Source organism: Platichthys flesus, chromosome 21 (assembly GCF_949316205.1).
Source record: "Platichthys flesus chromosome 21, fPlaFle2.1, whole genome shotgun sequence".
Taxonomy (NCBI): Eukaryota; Metazoa; Chordata; class Actinopteri; order Pleuronectiformes; family Pleuronectidae; genus Platichthys; species Platichthys flesus.
The window spans coordinates 18,061,379-18,082,298 of record NC_084965.1 but is presented as its reverse complement, the minus strand read 5'-3'; the positions used below and the strand labels follow the sequence as shown (position 1 = coordinate 18,082,298).

General features: G+C 40.6%; 1 protein-coding gene across 1 annotated transcript in view; it reads right to left on the bottom strand.

Annotated features, from left to right (window-relative positions):
* Positions 1–20,365, bottom strand: part of LOC133932784 (E3 ubiquitin-protein ligase HECW1) — a 66,301-nt gene extending 45,936 nt beyond the window's left edge. The window contains exons 1-6 of the mRNA XM_062379630.1: positions 20,313–20,365; positions 18,060–19,387; positions 9,571–9,628; positions 8,141–8,462; positions 6,215–6,322; positions 2,700–2,794 (exon numbers count right to left, since the gene is read on the bottom strand). Coding sequence (XP_062235614.1) covers positions 2,700–2,794; positions 6,215–6,322; positions 8,141–8,462; positions 9,571–9,597 — 552 coding nt within the window. The 5' untranslated portion in view covers positions 9,598–9,628; positions 18,060–19,387; positions 20,313–20,365. The remainder of the gene's footprint in view (positions 1–2,699; positions 2,795–6,214; positions 6,323–8,140; positions 8,463–9,570; positions 9,629–18,059; positions 19,388–20,312) is intronic.
* Between the last annotated feature and the right edge of the window lie 555 nt (positions 20,366–20,920).

Below are 20,920 nucleotides of genomic sequence, written 5' to 3'. Positions count from 1 at the left end.
ACGAGATCCCACAGCCGCCAGGACTGTTGTGACCAAAGCCACAATTGTAAAAACACTCCACAAATTTAATGTAAGAGGTTACATGTTAGTGATGCTAATTCTCTCCACAAATCAAATGCAACTAATAGCTAAAAAGTAAAATTGTTTTACTTTTTTATAGGTCATTTCACATAATGTACAAAAAGCACTGTGAACAGTTTAAGACATGTTTAGGTTCTGGTTCATCACAGATACCAAATTCAATCTGCAGCATGACACAGTCCACAAAAAAGGAAGAAGACAGAGTCCTCCAGCAGATGCTGTGGCCCACACAGAGCCCTGATCTCCACATCATCACATCGGTTACACAAGAAGACACAAGACCAGAAAAGAACTGCAGAAAGTTCCCCGAGATGAACAACCTACACATAAAAAAACCTACACAACAAGTAGCCTGAGAAACTCTTGAGTACTTCGATCTATTTTCAGGCTTTAACTCCAGAGGATGGCCACAGAATTGGGTCCCGATTTTCTCTGCAGGCTGCCTTTCATGAAATAACTACACAGCCCGAGATTCTCGGCTTAGACGTGATCACAGCAACACAGAAATCTACGGAGCAGTCAGGTGAGGGACAGTGCAGCAGTCAGAGAGGCAGGAAATAATGTACAAATTCTTCTTTTTGTTTCTTTTTCCATTTTTGCCCCTGTGGAGTGTTAGAAACCTCATTTGCACATCCACTGGCTTGAGATGAATCTTGCTGAGGTTTTCCTGTTCTCACATCAGCTCCTCCACACAATTTGCTGACATTTTAGGGACAGTCAGAGAAAGAATAGAGGCTCTCACTCTAACATTTGCGTTCACACGTCCAGCCCCTCTGGAGGATGTTCAGAGTATCTCAAGAGTCAAGTGCATGTCTGAAGCAGCTTTAAAAAAACTTTCACTTAGCTTTACTGAAAAAAAGAACAAGGAGTCCTGCAGCAAATGCTATGGTCTCCACTGAGCCCTGATCTCCATATCAGTTACATGAGACAGAAGACCAGAAAGAATAACAGAAAGTTCACTGAGATGCTAAAAATAACCTACAAACCAAGAACCTTGATAAACTGTGCTCAAGCACTCAATAGACTTACTCCTGTTTTAAATGCAAAGGGTATTACAATTAATAAAAAACTTTTCAACTCTATTATTTGTTATTGTTTTTATTATCCTCAATTCACGACTGGTTACAGTAGCAGGGCTGGAGCCAATCCCAGCTCATATTGGATGAGAAGCAGGGTAAACCATGGACAGCGTATCACAGGACTGACATACCAAGACAAAAAACCATTCACACCTACAGTAGATTTAGAGTCTCCCATCAACCTAACCCAGTCTTTGGACTGAGACAGCAAGTCGAGATACCGGAAGAAAACCAACACAGATCAGGGAGAACATTAAAATCCACAGAGGAAGGCCCAGGATTCAACAAAGAACCATCTTGCTATGGGGCAACCACTGTTCCACCATGTCACCTGTATGTACATTTATCTTTGTTAAACATTTTTATTGCATTTTTCTAATCACTTGTACTCATGTGTACAACATCAGACACACAAAGTGTTGCGTGGAGCAATAAAAGGTCAACGTGCTAATTACAACCTTTATCCATCCTGACAGGTGAGAACACATTTCTGAGGTTTTAATGCAATGTGTCTGTACAGAGCAAATAGCATACAGTTCCACTCTCATCCATCCTTCCCAAGTTTGCAGCTTTGTTTTCTATTTTCAAGATACAATACAACATAATGTACAATACACTCACACTCTACACTTACAGTTGGAAAAATGGGGGCTCACTACCTCTGTAGCCCACACCTCATCTCTGCTTGACGCTATAGGCTCCTGGCTTCATTAGCCTTCACTACTGTAACACACCTAACAATTGTGCTGCATTGTGGGTAATTTTATCCCCAGGTGGAAGAAGAATGTGTTGAACAAAAACTCTTGCTTCTGCTAAATCAGTTTTGACCCTCTTGTCAAAAAACTGTCAGTGTTGAATTAATAAAGTGATATCTAGTCTTTTAAGTATCTTGTTTGGGACGGTACCTCCCAACGTCCCAAACAATTCACATTACATAAGCTTTGGCGCTGTAAGGTCCATCTCGGTTAACACTGGGTGGTGTTAACGGGTTATGAGCCATGTTCAACCCATAAAGGCTGATTCTTTTGTACATTTTGTAATGTATTATATCACAGTAAAGTCCAATTTTTTGTTTACAGCTCAACAAACATGTTTAAAGGCCCCATATTTTACAACTTTCTGGGATTTAATTTGAGGTGTCCCAGGAAATTTATTTTACAAAATATGGGACCTTTAAGTGTGCAGTATCTCTTTATCAGTTAGTGACATATTTCCCATCTTCATATGGAAGACTGGTTAAATCCCACAGACTCAGGTAATAATTAGTCTGCATTAGGTGATTTTCATCCAAATTTAGGAAATTGAGTTTGCTTCAAAATTCAAGAACCTAGTAGGATGCCTTAAATAGTTGAATTTTCCTATCCTAAAGCTTCCTCACAGCTAAGCTTGATTGACTGACAGAGGTGAACCAAACTTAATGAGATGGACTGCTTTTCCCTGTAGACATTGGACAAACAACACTGAGTGACCAATGAAAGTACACAACTCTCAGACAGCTCCACATGTCAAAATAAAGCCAGGAGGGATGGTGAGACTCACGGGTACAGGGCCCTTCTTGATGGCTACAGTGGGTGTTGTAGCTCTCAGTGCTCCAGTGACGCCGTGGTAGTACCTGAAGCAGACCTGGGTCTCAGCTGAGGAGGACACACACATTTAAGGTAAAGGGAGGAGGCAATAATGGAGAGAAAATCAAACAAGGATTAGTTTCATTTCAACACACTGTAATTTTACATATTTATACCTGAATTTTCTAAATGTGCCTGTTACACAACAAATGTTTTCTCCAAGGTGCTTTGACAAGTCTGTACCTTATTATGATCATGTCAACAAAGCCTCTTAAACATTGAGGGGGACAGCCATGAGGTCAGAGGTCAAATCAAATGGTATTTAGAATATGTTATCTAAGTCAGTTTTCCATAAAATGTATATGAAAAGTATATGATACGTTATTGAAGTAAACAGTGATAGCTAGTCAGCAACGTTTATCATTTGTGGGACTCAACAGGGGAAGTAGAGCAAAAAAAGTAAAATGCTCGGGGACATGAGCAGATTAAGGTCATAGTAAATCTCCATGTTTTTCTGCCTGTATGGGCAGACACACTCAGATGGTTTGATGAGAAGAGGGGAAACACACAGTGACACTTCACTGTAAGCTCACTGACTACAATATCATTCCTGCTGGCAGCCTTAAATGGTTTGATAACACACACATTGTCAAAACTGTTAAAAGTGCTGTGGAGCCGTTCCCAAAGGAGAGGCAAGAAATTCAACAGGTCTTCGACTTCAAACAACACACTCATTACTGAATAGGCTGGTGACAAAATTAATTCAACCCTATGAACAGCATATTCCAAGCTTGAACCCTTGGTATGAGGCACAGGCTCATCAACATGTTGGTTCAGAGTCTGACATTCTCTATCCTGAACGTATTTATTTTACAATGATAAATACTACACCACACTGATCGGGTAAACCCTTGAGTCAAATACTGCGCACTCAGCAATTTCCTTCGAGCTGGGCAAACCCCCTAATTAAAGCAGATTAAGCAAGAGCGCATTTTCTATACAAGCTGGAAGTGTTTGACCATCCACAACTAAGTGGAACAGTTGGCCAATCAGAGCAGATGTCACATTATCAGGAGGTGGGCCTTAAAGAGACAGGAATGTGTACCGTTGTTGTACTAGAGTACCAACATAAAAATAAATTATTCCGATGTTCCTCGCTTACCGCCGCCATTACCTCTTTGAAAAACTGTTGCTATTGAAGGGCAATGGATAATGGGACATGTCGGACCAGGAAGGATCCTCAGTTGGTCAAGGGTGGAAGGACGCAGTAGTTGGAGCTTTCGAATTGAGACACTAGTCGCGTTGCTGCGGCATCATTGGTCTACAAATGCCATGAATGCCATAAATACACTGTCTTTACAGCTTATTGGATATTTAATTCATTTTGGAAATATCCACATATAAAAAACTGTGTAGGGTCTGTAGTTCTTTTTGTCTGATATGATATGAAATTTCTCTTTGAAAAATACAGATGAAAACTAGAACTTAGAAAAACAGCAACAATTTTTGTTTTCTATCCGCCAGTGATGCTTGTAGGCTTCCTAGTGTAAACAGCAGTATTGAGTGAGGAATATTTATAATAGGTAGTGCATTAGGCTTCATCCTGACACAGATAAAAATGCTCTTACAATTTTATATAATAGCTTCAGTCCTATAAAGCCTGCCTCCTCTGCCTGTGATAGAGTGGATGGTGTTACTGAATGGAAACACCTGCACGTTTTAAGCTGATAAATTTATACTGCTTCATATGAGCATCTCTCTCACTCCCGCACACTGTTCCATTCGCCCCTAAACAGAGCAATTGTGCACCATTTGTGATTGTCTCCTATTTTGCTTCCGTTTTCACTCTGTTCTGTTTCTACATGAAACGCTGTAACTTTCCCAGAGACTGGTGTTAACGTGCTGCTGCAAATATCTCAGAGTTTACAGGAGTGTGTAGTTTTCAATAGACCGGATTAAATAGCATCATAGTGAAGACCACTTGGCATAATAACTGGGAAATTATATTTGATGTTTGATATCATTTTTCCGGTATAATTGAAATCATAAGAAGTAGTGAAAGTACTGTATGAATGCTTATATTTGACTTCCAACTAAAGCTGCTCTCAGACATGCACTGAACATTCTCCAGTGGGGTAATATGTGTGTGCGCAAATGTGAGACTGACAACCTCTGAACTTGATGCAACTTTGGCCAGTCCTCAAGTAATAAGTTCGCAGACAATCCGGAGGAGGCTGTGATGATGTTATAATGTAATGTAATGTAATGATGTGAACTCTTCAGGGGAGAATATCACCTGCTGCGTTGTGCATGTGGAAAAGGCAAAAACTCCAGAGAAAGTCCAGACTAAATTCTCCGGAGGTCTTGTTTGAAAACAGCTGGAAGCTGCCTCACATCCTACCCCTTCAGTGCAACACGGCTGTGTTAATCTGTTTGGTTTCCACAAGACAGTGTGAGACAAGATTTGGAGTATTTGTTTGAATCAAAAGCTTGATTCAGCATTAACTGCAAATGCCTGCTTGCTGCCACTGGAGATGATTAGTAATGAAACTGAACCATAACAGTGAACTGTAAAGTGAACTCATTGTGACACACCGCGTCCAGTAAACTGCTGCTGGAGCTGCAGTCAGTCTTCAGATATGATTTCCCTCTGTGGAATGACATCATCGTAACTGACTACTGAATAGGTTTCCTCGTCACATGACCTCATGTTTCCCCCAGTGTGAAGTCAGTGTGGACATGACACAGATTTTTCTCCCTTTTTGACAAAATGAACCAAACTATTTTAGAACAGGTAGCTACAATTTGCCAGTGTCTGCTCAGCGATTGATTTCATCTTATCATTACAACATTTTCAGCACCTTTTAACAGAGCGACTGAATGTGTCCATCTTTCAAACGAATATCAATCAATCAAATTTTATTTGTATAGCCCATATTCACAAATCACAATTCGTCTCATAGGGCTTTAACATGGTGTGACATCCTCTGCCCTTAACCCTCAACAAGAGTAAGGAAAATCTATTAAAAACCCCTTTAACCGGTAAAAATACGTAGTAACCTCAGAGAGAGCCACATGTGAGGGAATCCTCTTCCAGGACGGACAGAAGTGCAATAGATGTCAAGTGTAGGAAAACATCATCAAGATTAAAGTTTTTTTGCAGCATTGATGAGGGTAAACATTTTGAAGGATAACTTAATACTATATGTCAAGCAGTCCTGCTGCAATCATAGTCTATGGTCAGCAGCCAGCAAGATCATGATCCACCATCAAGATCAGATGCCAGTATAGTCCATAGTCATTGTCTACTGTTAGGATCCCTTATCAGCTGCGTGACTTTAATTCATAAATATTGTGCATAGATAGTTTTATAATAGCTGCTTTTGACTAAGCCTGCACAGAATGGGAACTGCACACAGAAATGGGCAAAAATGGTATCATATATAATATGAAACAACTTGTTGCCTTGCAGGGGTTTTTATAACTTACAGTCGATGATGTTGGAGCTGGAGTCAATTTTCCATACTATTTGTCCCCTGTGGGAGCCGTTGATTCCTCGGTTCTTATAGTCCAGAAAGTTTTCCGACAAAGCCTCATCTGCAACGAGAGGAAACTGATGAAACCACAGTCTTAGTTGGAAGTCGTATAATTTTATATTCCATTTCCCAATTCCTCTCAGCAAAATAAATACATTTGATTCTTCAGGAAGAGTTGTTAATGACACTGCAATTTATTCACCGACAATGCTTTCAGGAATTTTCCTCAGTAAACAATGTCTTAAACAACACTACATCAAGAGTCCTAACCGCCAAGGGTTTTGAGAACATCATGACTGCAATTGAGGAAGCAAATCTGAGTAATGTGATTAAAAACCCTAACCCAGCCATGTTAGTGTCATTTAATATAATTTTATAAGGTTGAGATTGATGGCATTATCATTAGTTTTTTTTAGGTATTTTGGTCACAAACCAAACTGAGGGACATATTTAAATTTTGACCTGCTACTTGTGCTAGATAAAAGCTTAGGGATCAGAGACATTTTAATTATCTGGGGACCAAGGATGTGTATCCTGTAGATGTCAAGATATTTCCCTCTGAACCCCAAAATGTCAAACTAATGATGAGGCCAGATGAAGAGCAGATGAAAAGTCAGGAGATCTCCAAGGTCGGTAGGATTCTAGTAGTTTCTGTCCAAGATTTTGTGGCAGCCTGGAGGCTACCACTTTGATCATGACTGACTGAGGACTGCCAAAAGGGAACGGCTAAGGCATTTATTAACGACCAGGATGGCTGTCACTGATGCGGATAAATCTGTTGAGTCCGTTATCAAGACAGTATTAAACAAGGTGGATGGCATATTATCTATAATGGAATAAACAAGTAGTTTGTAGTCTGTTAAAAAAAATTCTGAAGTGAAGTGTGAAAGACTCTCCCATGCGAGAGAGGACCGCATCGCATGCCACTTGCAGGATTGCACAGCAGAAACTATGAGGTCCGACTGTCTGCACGGGCAGTAAAAGCTTATACGGACAATAGCACACAAGATCTCTTATACTATTATGACAAGGGTTAGCTTATTTTCGGGTTAATTAAAAAAATTATATCAGCACAAATTAGAAAATAGCGGACCGCATAGTCTTGATAAATAATAGGAAACAGTGCATTGACATGGCGAGATGGGCCATTAGCCTTAGCAGAGGTCAACACTGTCAGAGCTGCCTTCTAGTTGGTCTAACATCTGTTCTGTGACTGTTATAATCTCACTTGGAAATCGAAAATAAAGTGGGTTCCAGACCATTTGCAAAATGTGAATCGGCATATTATTAAATTCGGCATTAAATGCAACATTTTACATTTTGGGACCTTATTAGTAAAGGATTTAAGAGTAGGTCAAGAAGGTAGATATCAATAAAACCAAACATAAGTGGAAAAAGATATGGAGTTAGTCCATGTTTGTCAACATGACCTCTCGCTCAAACACTGTAACCGACAACACTGCTGCAGTTGGAATGTGGACAGCGATTGTCAAACAATGTCGTCACGCTGCTCTGTGGCTCAGGAGGTAGAGCGGGTCATCAATAATCAGAAGTCGGGCTGTTTGATCCCCGTCCCTGCAATTACGCATTACAAGTTGTCCTTGGAAAAGATACCGACTAGAAAAGCGCTATATAAATAGAGACGATTCGGCTTAGCACTCTTACACCAGCAAACGTTGTTGTATTAAAGACAGATTATTATAAGACCATTAGATTACATTATAATCAATATAAGTATTGCCTTGTTGCAGATTGACACTGGCAAAGATTACGATTGTCAACCTATCTTGTAGCTTTTGAGGCTAGTGTCATTAAACTAGACAACAGTATATTCATCTTGTATCAAACTCTAACATTCATCATGTTATATCTCACTTACCAACTTGATACATTCCAATCCAGTCTCCAGCATCCACGTCCTCCTTGATGTCCCATGTGATAACCAGGTCCTCAGACTGACCTATGGTGTAGTGGGAGGAGCTGATGGTGAGGGTGGATCGGGCATCCGGCGAGACCAGATCAGTGTCACTGGTGGACCTTGCCAGCCCAAGCATAAAGGCCTCCTGGTTCAGGCCGTTCACAGCGTAGCTGTCTGGGCCGTAGCTGTGACGAACCGCACCCTTGCAGCGTTGGCGGGTCTGGCTGCTGCGAGTTGGGGAGGCCATAGCCGCTAGGCCCAGGAACCTATTCTGGTACAAGTTCTACAACAGAATACAACACAAGAAGCTTTTAAGCTGTATTGTAGACAAAATATAAAAGTAAAATGAGAGAACAGTAAATCCTCAAATAAATAACAATCATATCAATTGACAACAGATGGCAAAAATATTAGTACTCATCCACAGAATGCTATCCAAATTAGCAGTCATTAAATAATACTAAATATGTCAACTTCCCTGCGACCACAAGCTGTGTCTTTTAGTTTTGTTTTATTAATTTGCAACTGTGTCAGAGAAATTCAAATTTACGTCTATTGTCATTTAGTGTGTTATCTTGGAACTGGATTTGTCAAAAACACAAAACAGAATTACCTCATACAAAACACCCTTTAATTATACACAGCTATAATTAATGTCTGTTGTATCAACTTCCCCGTACTGGATGGATCAAATACCAGAAACCAAATATTCAACCAAAATAAAAAACACCACACCCTTATCGTGTTCATAATATAATAGAATCAGTTAACGAAATGTAAACTGTCAACATGAACCTTGCCAAACCTGAAGAAATGGTTTAAATGTGTGGAGTGACATAAGAGTTCAGTGTTTGTGCAGCGTGGATGCTGTGATCACTGAAAGATGCAGCATCATAACCAGGAAGTCCACATGCAAGGGAGAGAGTTTTTCACCCTGGCATCTCAGATCAGATCAGAGAAAGTTCCAGTTAAGACGGGTACTCCAGGGCCCCACACAGCCAGCATCGACGGATCGGGCAAAATGTCGAAGCACTAAGTGTGTGCAGTTGATGATGAAGAAAGAGTATACCCAATACAATTTGAATGTGTTTGCTTATGTCACCATGTGAAATGACTATTAGTGAAAAGCCAACATCAGTGTGGATTCAGCCTAAAGTTCTATCAGTATATTGCTTTGGAAAATACTGTTCCTTATTAAAAACAGTTTGAATTTTGACATGAACACACAACTATAAATATATATATATATATATATATACATACATATATACATATAAAGGTGGGTAAATCTGACAGACAAAAACAAACGAAGAAGGGTGTTTCATGTTGGTGAGCATGCATAGGAGAAGGTGGCGGGTTATTGTGTTAGCGGGTGAAGCGGGGGCACTGACCTTGAAACTACAGAGCTGCATCAGCATAATGACCAGTCAACCCAAAGCAGACCAAAACCTAAGGGAGGTGGGAGGAGAAGGGTGGCGTGTTACAAACCACAGAACAAAAAGCGGAGGCAGGGAATGTAGCGGTTGAAAGTGTGTGTGCACTCTTTTCAGAGGATGGGGGGGGGGGGGGGAGCTCATCATCATCATACTTTTAATCTTTGTTAGATAAGAATATGAATTATTGAGGAGCGTTAGCACAGATGCACAGACAACCGGATACTGAAAGACGAAGACAGTTTGACCTCCACCCAGAAGAAAGAGAGAATGCTGATATACAACAGACAGACACAACAGCAGGGTCTAATAATGGTCAACGTAAAACAGACAGATACAGCATCAATGCAATGTGCAGCGCTCGATGGTCACATGGTTTGTTTGCATTGTTGCAGTGGAAAGAAAAGCCTGCACATGAAACCAACAGTAGCAGCAACATGGAGATGTGTATGCGTTTGTTTGAAATGTGATTGGTCCAGTGAAGGTGGTTCACCTCGGATATGAATGAGCTTTTTGTGGCCAGTATTCATCAGCACCACACTGGTCGTTCATCAGAGGACTTTAACCTCTGGTCGGTTGTGGCTACAATATCCTTTTACTGTGTGGTGCCTGTGGACAACCCAAATTAAATCATAAAACTTGCTGTGTCATGGCCTCGACTCTCATTACACTTGCTCACTGTGCTTCAACACCTTGCTGGGTGTGTTGTGAAAAATGAATTACAAACTATTTCTCTCAAAAGCAACTGCAACATGACATCCCACTTACAAAAATGTAACTTTTAACATAAATCCACATATTGTAGGAGAATTACAAACGTTTCGGACAGTTATCCTATTATATCAGCATGTTCTCAATCTGCCCCTGCGTATAATAAGAAAAACTGTCATATAAAAAAAAAGTGTGAGTGGATAATGAAAAGCATCAAACATAGTTATCACAATTGCAAACAGCAGATCCTCTCCCAGATACTCTCACTGTCCTCACAGACTGCAAGAAGCGATCAATTTCACATGATCCTTTTTCTCATGTCGTTATTTTCTTATTGTCCCTCGTAAGTCAATAAAATGACTCCATTCTTATATTATGTCTTTTAGGGATGGGCATAATTAATCGACGATCGATTAATTGATCATTAAGAATTTCGTCGATGAAATTATTTTTTCTTGAGAAATTCGCTAATTACATATTTGACCACGGGGGCAGTGTTTTAAAAAAACACCACAGGCCTACTCAGTTACCTGCGACTGGCTGCGAGTTACCGTGTATTTCCATTTTCAAAAGTAAACATTAAGAGGTCATGGCGAAGTGTAGAGTTGGACCATTTTGAGTTAAAAAATGACTTGGTTCACTGCCAATACTGCGAAGCTATCCCCGAAACTGGGGGAGACAAGGAGCCTGCGTTGTCTGACACGGACGAGGGGAGCGCAAAAACCAGAGCCGCGGCCAGGCTAGTCAAATTAGCACGGAGCTACCTGTGTGTCACGGCGATGTCAGTCCCCTCAGAGCGAGTTTTTTCGGCGGATGGACTGACGGTGACCAGGCTGCGTTTGCGTCTGAACTTGGGAAATGTTAACATGCTCATCTTTCTCAACCCAAACCCGTAGGCTGGTGCTGAGGTTGTCTGTGAGTTACTGGTTATTTTTATGAAGCTTTCTCGACTCGGTGCCTTGTTTGATAGTTTTGAGTTACATTCGGCAAAACCTGTCAGACCTAAGTATTATATATTTGTGGTTAAGTTGTTGTTTAACATGATGATTTTAAAAAAACGAGGCTCAGTTGTGTTTAGTAGCACCGGCTTCTAGCTGTCGGCTCCGCTGCTTAAGATTACGGCAGCGCATATTTTGTTAATCTTGTAATAAAGATCTCAATGAGGAAACACGCTTTGTTTTTTCACTGCAGTTTGATATAGCCTATAAATAGTGAATTTTTGAACTTGAAATTATTAATGATTAATCGAAAATTCGTCATTAATTCTCCCGACGATCGATGAAGACTATTTAATTGAACGCCCATCCCTAATGTCTATGATGACTTCTTTGTAGCTATAACTACCATAAGAGGCTGGCATACATACAAACTCAAGGACACAATGGTGTGCAGTGACACACATATGCAAATAAGCCAAAGCCCGGTTGGGCATATATGAAAACTACACAAACACGTTTCAAAGTTACGCTTAAATCCCCACAGTCCTCATTAGTCATATCGCAGGATATGAGTACGATGTCGTAGCTGGCTGTTGCATCTCGAGGGATAAGTCCCCAGTTGTTCTTCCCACTTACTCAGACACTCGCGTAATTAACCGATATAATTGCATTCAAGACGACGTGATTATGAATTCAGTGCACATATAGAGCAGATACACATGTAGTGTATAGGGCTGCTCGATTAATCCAAATTTAATCGTGATTATGATTATGGGGTCAAACGATCTCCAAACTACTCTAATCGAGTTGAAACGATTATCTGGCATTTTTTTCGGAAAGAGACGCGCATGCGCAATTCAGTCCTTCCCCCAAAGCATTCAGCAGCCCAGCTGACCGGCACTCACTCTCAAGCAGCTGTAAAGTGAAGGAGGCGAGTTGTGTGTGTGGTGACCGGCGGTGAAAAAAACAGCGCATGTGGAAAAGCAGCGAAAAAGGCAGCAGCAGACCATGTAGCGCCGCGCACCGCACCGCTATTCTCAAGCGCGCTCCCGCCTGGCTGTTCAGACCGGTCAGACCGGACCCGCATTTCTCCGAGCCGGTCAGTCGGTCATAGAGTGTTAGGGTTGCCATCATTAAGGGTTTGAATAACCGGGCACCGATAGCCTGGTTTCACAGAGGAATAAGACACCCAGCCGTCCTCGGTGGTTACCGGAACCGGAAGTGATAAAAATAATAAAGCATAGACTTCAGAATAAGGGCACATATTAATAATCGTGATTTTAATTTTGTCCAAAATAATCATTATGATTTTTTCCATAATCGAGCAGCCCGAGTAGAGCAGATAAACATGTAGAGCAGATATACATGTAGATGATCCAGAACTATGGCTCTGCAATGACCTTCATAATTCTAGTTGTAGTCTTGCTTCAACGTGCTTTATTATTATTAATCATCTAGTGTTTCCCTTATATGCATTTTGCAGAAGCTGCTCAACAAAGAGCGCTATTAAATTGAAACAACGGTTGAACGTGGTGACACCCTGCTGAGCTGAGAATGGCTGACATAAGAAGAAAGGCAGATTTAACAACATTAAGTTGGATAGGTTGTATTGCCTTTTGATACCTACTCCAAATGCCGCTTCATTATTCATGTGTGCCACCCAGGTACAACAACACTTTATCATCAGACATCAAGAATAGTGGGAGAAATCAAAATTGGATTGAACATTTTCATGACCCTGTTGTGACAGTGTGAATGTCACTCTGTGAATTGACAGGCTACGATTCAGGGGGTGCACAGGAGAGCATGGCGCTGCCTCCAGTTTCCGATAAGATGATCTAGCCATCTTCCTCCTCCGTTTCCCTTTCCTATCTACTTTAACCTGACCACTTTCCGTCAATTTTGAAAAGCCGGCCGGGTCTTATTAAATATATGAAACTCCTACCATACTATGAATCTTTACTTGATACAGTATGTAAAACATTGTGAATGTCATGGAAACATATTTACTACAGCAGCTACATTATATGATTAAGTTGTTTTCAGAGTTGAGAGAGAACATTGAAACCAGCTCCCTCCCTCCTATAATAAGTTGTGGAATAATAGTTCCATTTTGTAGAGTATACACAGGAAGTGTTATGTTACCTTACATTCAGTGACTGACCACAAGATAAAACCTGACCCAATCTTTTTTATATAAGTGTAAGTTACACAGTGTTAATTATGTGTAAGTATCAGATTGGAGGGGGTTAAGGGGGTTGTTCGTAGCGCCAAGTTCAACGCAAGCCTGTAAGACAGACATATGGCCCCCAGCGCATCATCTAATGGGGAAAGATGGATACATTAAAGACGTGTGGTTTCATATAAAGAGCCTAATATTAGCATTCGCCAAAAAGTAATATTATCTATAGTTATAAATGTAAGAATTCTCAAGTCACCCAGCCACCAATTGTTATCAGCTGATAAGAAGATTCAATCACATGATGCAAACGGTGCAAAACTATTTTTCTTTGCAAGACTAAAATGGCTTCCTTTGAAACACCGTTCTGGCAGTTCTACAAGGTATCTGAAAGAAACACAAAGCATTGAGAGAGAGAGAGAGAGAGAGAGAGAGAGAGAGAGAGAGAGAGAGAGAGAGAGAGAGAGAGAGAGAGAGAGAGAGAGAGAGAGAGAGAGAGAGAGAGAGAGAGAGAGAGAGAGAGAGAGAGAGAGAGGGAAAAATATCAGCCAAAAATGTTCTGTTCACAAACCACTGTCAATTGTGGAAGAGAAAAGGTTCCGATGACTCATGTCCTACTTGGATCCGCTTCGCTCTCTACCAGGGCCTAAATATTATGCTGATGTTTGTTATAACAAATACTGTAGGAACAGGGTTCAACCCCTTGATTTAGAAACATCAACAAACAACTTGTTTGAAGCAGCCTAGCACAGATTAAATCTGAGCCACTGTACACTGTCGCTACAGTTCTCAATCTGATGAGACACTTTATACTATTATATATACTATATTTTTACTTTTTGACAAAAACACATGCAAATATTTAAAAGTTGATCAGAAAATATGCCGTCAAAATGTTTTTCTTTCAGTCTATTTGAATCAGAACATTGATCTGAGCCCATAAAGAAACACAACCAAACGTTCCCAGCTCAGGGGCTGACATTACGTGTGTGTGTGTGTGTGTGTTAAAGGCCCAGACAGAATCAGTGCACCTACAAAGAATGTTAACTGGATATCTTTGATCATGGTTTTGAGCACTTGTGATGACATTTCTTACTATTATCTGAACTATAACAAACCAAACAATAAATCTATTAATGGAGAAAATAATCAGTGGATTCATCCAATGTGAGAATAATCACTATTTAAAAGACCTCAAGCTCATTCTACTACAACAATAAAATCCTGAATAAAGATCAATGCATTATTAATACTAATTTCACACAAAAGTAAATAATAGTATAAAGGTCACAGGGAAAATTGTTTAACATTGAGTTCCTCCATGTGACATGTTACAGTTAGATGGTTCTTGTTTTAACCATAGATCCATTCAATTCCATCTAATTCCAGAAATCTGTCTGTATGTGAAACGCATATATTGAGAACAAGAAAGCCCAGTGTCAAATTTGGTGCAATTTGGACATGCCATATGTTAAATAATAATAAAGATAGCATACACATAACCAGGCAAACAGAGCTCTGTACGCAAACAGGCGGACTGAATTGAACATGTCCTCAGATAACCTACATGAACCACCAGTGTTTCCTGTGATGAGTAATGAGCACAATCATATGACCTACAGGGACAGCGCCACTCTGCCATTAAAAATCAATGCAATGCTAACATATACCATTGGCATATTCCAGGAACCACTGTCTGTCTGTCTGTCTGTCTGTCTGTCTGTCTGTCTGTCCTATTGCAGGTAAATGTTTAAACGTCAAAAAGGAAGAAGCAAGCACCATACACCACAGGCCAAACAACAGCCTTTTAAATATGTTTACAATGGTTTCATTTTATTTCTATAGCCCATATTCAAAAATTACAATTTGTCTCATAGGGCCTTACAAGGTGCAATATCCGCTGTTCTTAACCCTCAACAAAAGGAAAACTCCCCCAAAAAAACTATTAACAGGGGAAACCACTTGTGAAGGGTCCCTCTCCCAGGATGGAAAGAAGTGCAATAGATGCCATGTGTAACTGAACATATAAAAAAGATTAATAAAAAAGTTTGCAAATGTTTTAAGTATTTATACATAGGAAAATGTCTGATTGAAATGAAGGGAACAGTTATTGCCAGTAATGGTAGATTATGTGAGGCATAATGTACAATCAGTCATGTTGTTATCATAGTCCATGATCAGCTGCCATCACGATTACAATCCACCACCACCATGAATTCTTAAGTGGACATGTGCTAAGTATGTTGTGACATCATTGTTTGCCAAACGGTCCGTTTAACATGTAAAAAGAGATACACGGAAACCAGATTTTTTGAAAACGTGCACTTTGGAAGTGTTTGTAAAAGAGATATAAAAGTAAAAGAGTAATAATCTCCTTTATAGTGACTTAAACAAAGTTCACATGTGGACGAGAGGCCCAAACAGAGAGGAAAAAGTTTGCCTTCAAAAATGTGTGCACAATAGTGTGGAGAGGGCATCAGTGTTAAGAATCGTCACACCTCTCTGTTTTGTGAGTCTTTCAAACTGCTGCGATTATTACAGAAGACAGTCCAGTCAGCTGGTTCTTACGTGTTTCAGATCAGAGCCAGTGCGAAAAAACATCCCAGTGCTGAGTCAGCGCTCTATCTTCTGCAGAAGGAGACTGGTGTCCCTCTGAAAACGATCAAATTGCTGCTCTTTTTAATCTCCACAATGTGCGCAAAAAAACAGCACCAGCACAAATCTAATCTACACAGCTCAGGACATAATTATATAAATGAGAACACGTGGCAAAACTTTCTATTTCATAACAGTATGTTCACTATGATGTAAATGGTTTCAAAGGTCAGCAGTGTTGTGGCAGATACAGTACATGGACACTTGCTTAAAGGAGTAACAAGTTGATGCGCACTACACATTTGAAGGCTGATGGCGTCACAGCGACACAACCAATCTGTCCCAATTGGAAGGCTCCTACAAATGTGACATATGTGTCCTTCCAATGGAGTTCCAGCAATGGAGGCTCCACTGGTTGGATCCTTACCCACAACCTATCCCAGGGTTCATGCGCTTCACTGACAAACTGTTGGCGGCAGCATGTTACGAGGAAACGGTAGAAGGATTTCATTTTTTAATTTAAGTATCGGCTTCAACTCAACATAAGGGTGCACAAAAACACATCTTTTCAGCATCCTTCATCAACCGAAGAACTTTCTTGTCCGTATCTGTTGCTAGGCGACGGGCTGTAAGGGCGGGACAAGCTGGTGCTGCACTAAGAAGACCACATTGTCTCATTTCGGTTCAAAGACCATGTCCTTCTAAGGTTGCGGCCCCCCTGATTTGAGACACACATAGAGACTTCACTGGTAAACCACAACACTCTAAAGCCACGTGAGTCCATGTGTTCTGGAGACAAGACCAACCTCACACCAACACTAACACTGAAATCACACGTTGCGAGAGAAGATGGGAGCGTGGTAATAGTAGGCATAGTTAGTGGGAATTAGTCATATTTAGAGTGGTTTCTGTAGTAATGGTCACGAGCTGTAGGTCATTATAACAACCACACTCGTAGTTGATTTGAAGCTCAGAGTCACGTCTAGCCCTTAAAAAGTTGCTGCTCTTGCTACTTGGAAAATACATATTTTTTTTACACCTACATCTCTATTTTATACATATTTTATTGTCTTAGTATTGTTTCATTGATGTCCTGATATTCTGCATTGTTTTGATTGTTTCTATCTGTGAAGTATCCCTGAGTGTCTTCATAGGCACCCATAAAATAAAACTATTATTATAAATATAATTGCACCATTTAATGTATTACCCCCCCCCCACACACACACACACACACACACACACACACACACACACACACACACACACACACACACACACACACACACACACACACACACACACACACACGCACACACACACGTAATTGACAAAACCGAAGGCCACAAAAACGAAAGCAGCCGAGTATGGTGTGATGCGCCAGGATTTAAGAGGATTTCAGGGAATGGGAATCCCCCACACAACGAGGGGAAGGGGAAGCCTCACGGTCGTAGTAAGACCCTGAATCAGGAGAAACTAGGATAAGTACGGCTGTGGGGCCCAGGCAATCTCCAGCGCCAAACACCATTTAGAAAATGTATGAATTTCATGTTGCGTGGCTCCCTGGGGAATATAGGCTTCCTTGCATGGCAGATGACTGAAGGTCCTCTCTCCCCCGTTGTGCCGCTGCAATTCGGCAAACATCTAACCGCTCATAATAGCAAATTTGACCTCTTTTTTTTTGATAGAATATCAACTTTTAGGGATTATGTGTAGGGAATTTAGACTTCCTCTGACAGGCGATCTCAGTGGCGTGCTGCCCGAGGACAGCTCAGCCTGTGTGGTCCATTCGGGGGCAAGAAACCGAAACAACCCGACGTCCTGCGCCTGCTTCCTGTTGGCGGTGAATTCCGCTCAAACACTAGAGAAGGATTCGGCGCAGCGTGTGTTCACCCCCCCCCCCCCCCCCCCCCGACAAGGAGGAGGTGCTGGGCCGCTGCTGGGGGCTGACATGACGGCGAGGCTCCCATCGCATCACCCCCAGCGTTCAGCGACCAACAATGGAGGCCGAGGAGGAGACCTACCTGGGTCAAAACGAGCTGCCGGTGGATCATTCTCCAAGCACGGTGCCGGTGAGGACGAGGGAGAGGTGGCTAATTTCCGCCGAGCTCCATTTTTGTCCACGGTTGAAGCGGGGAAGGAGGGAGACAAAAAACAGCAGAGAGAGAGGGATGAGACATGGGAGAGAGAGAGAGAGTCACATCCTCTCCTCTTCCTCTGGACCTCAGTCAAGATAGATACGATGCAAGGAAGTATTTCCGGTCCCAGCTAAAACCACGTTCAAATATTTTGACATTTCACTTTTTATTGTCAATTTTTTGTATGTTTTATTTCGATTTTTAATTAATATGTTATAAATATAAATAGTGAAAATCCCTCTAAACTCACTTATTACGAATTGCCTTCATTTGATTGTATATTTTATATTACTTTAGTGTCTTTTATTATATAATGTTGTATTATTTTATCCCTGGTCCCCTAGATTTTGTATTGTTTAACTTGCGGTCTTTGATTTTAAATGACTGCTTCTTGTCTTTGGTGTTTTGTATTTGTTGTGTTTTCATTTGCCCTCTTCATGAGGCACTTATTTATTATTATTAATAAAACATTAAAATCATAATAACAGAAACAATAATAATAACAGTTGTATCAATAACATTCTAAATTAAGGAGTATTTTCATTTGAAATTGTGCAAATAACTATTGTGATCAAATTACGCAATTCAGAGTGAAAATACTCTTATTTTGAAGGTTACACTCGTCATTTTCGACGTAAACATGTTCATCTTGACGTAGCTGGGTACCAGAGCCCTACAGCCAATCGGGGAACGCGCTTCTCTCCTATCACGCGCTACTGCCTCCTCATCTCCTCGCCTCCACCCGACAACGCGTGCGTAAACACGCAGTTTACGCACGCGAGCCAGTCATCCAGTCATCCATCCATCCATCAACATACGCCCCCCTCCCTCTCGTGCTCGTGCTCGTCTCTCCTCTCCTCTGTTAGAGAGATGCAGCTGATTCGAGGAGGCCCGTTCACTTGTTACTGCTAAAACAGGCTAAAGGTGAAATAAAGAATAGAAACTAATTCCTTGTAATGCAATTGCAATCCAGTCAGTAAATTAAATATATAAAAAAATAATATTCAGGTAAAATATAACTTGAAAAAACATTGTGATATAGACTCTAACAATAAATAGAGCAATTGTTCTAACAGTAACAGGGGTTTAAAAAAAAACAACCCTGGATCAGCCCCATGGTCTGTGTAGGCATTAAAATGCAATGAGTTCTTCCCTGACCCATACTGCGTCCCTCCACCAGGTTCCATGGTAATCCATCCAGTTCAAGGCAGGAACTAAGAAAGAAAAGAGAAAGAGCTTCTGAGCTGCCATCATCATCTTTTAGCCAATGAGAGATGGTTGCAGCTGAGCTGGATTTTCACATCATCTTGCAAACAAAGATGTGAGAGTTCAAATGTGTAACTGTTTGGTTCCGCTCCACAAATTGGACTTCAAATACTACAAAGAAAATTCTTCATTTCAGGAAACATGAACATAACAAAATGACGAACCACACTTGGTCATTGACTCATAATATATACTATATCACTTTGAGATTTTAAAAACAATATAAATCCCTGCTTATTTTAATGTTGTTTTTCTGAAGTTGCTATGCAATTTAAGCTAAATATAAGTATAATAACAAGTATCATCCTGGTCACCCCCAAAAATATCCACATTGTGGATACTACAGCTGCCACTCTTTAATCTGTCGATAATTTTCTAAATTATCAACAGGATTTGTGTGTTTTGTCCATAAAATGTAGAAAAAAATATAACAACTCCAAAATCAGATAGTGAAGAAAAGGGAATTTCCCAGAGTCTAAGATAACTTATTCAAACCTCTAGTTTGGTCTCTCCTGCTACTTCAGTCTTTCAAAGCTTCTTTCTCTGCCCGCTCACACTCTCTTCCATGTAGCGTTGACTTTTGTCAGTGTCACTCACGAGGTTCACAGTGTGGATGGTGAGCTTGGAAATGAGCTCCACATTTCTATCTACAAGTGCCATGCCTTCTTCTCCAGGGAGAGCTCCCTCTACTTGACCCAGTCGCACTTTTCCGTCAATTCCTTTTGGACCATTTTGTGCTCGACCTGCTGCATTTGAAGATGAGCATTCGATGATTTGACCTTTTTCTCTTTTGCTCTTAACCTCATGTTCATCCATTTGAGCTAGGTCTCTTGCAATATTCACCTGCTGGTCAAGTCTTTTCTCCTTTCTCACCATGTAAAAAGTCTGTCTGATCCAGCCTCCTCTTCTTTCGACCATCAGCTCCTTCAGAGCAGCGTTAAGTGCGGTGATAGATAGATAGATAGATAGAGAGAGAGAGAGAGAGAGAGAGAGAGAGAGAGAGAGAGAGAGAGAGAGATTTGATTTTTGAAACCTTTATTTTCAAAATTTAAACAAAACTACTATCAAAGTTTCAACGGATCTGTACAGTTTCAGCTCAATACTTAAACCTACTTAGAAAGTAATATTAAAAATTAAAACATCATCAACCACAGAACATACTACATCATTAAAACACCACTGTTTGGTGAAGCCATCCATGTCCTTCATCTCTTTAAAAAACCTAAAATCTACCCACACTCTTGCTTTCAGCAGCGAGATAAAAACAGGAAGAGCTTCTTGCCCTGTCCTGTCATCCACTTTGTTCTTCCTGGTGCTGTAAATTGACATTTTTGCTTCTCCTACAATAAAATTTAAAAGTTTCCATTTGCACTCATTTATTTTCCTATACCCTACTCCTAAAATGAAGACATTCTTAGACCATGTCTCACCAAACTGTTAAAAAAACATTCTGCAGTGTATGAAAAAGGAAACAGAGTCTT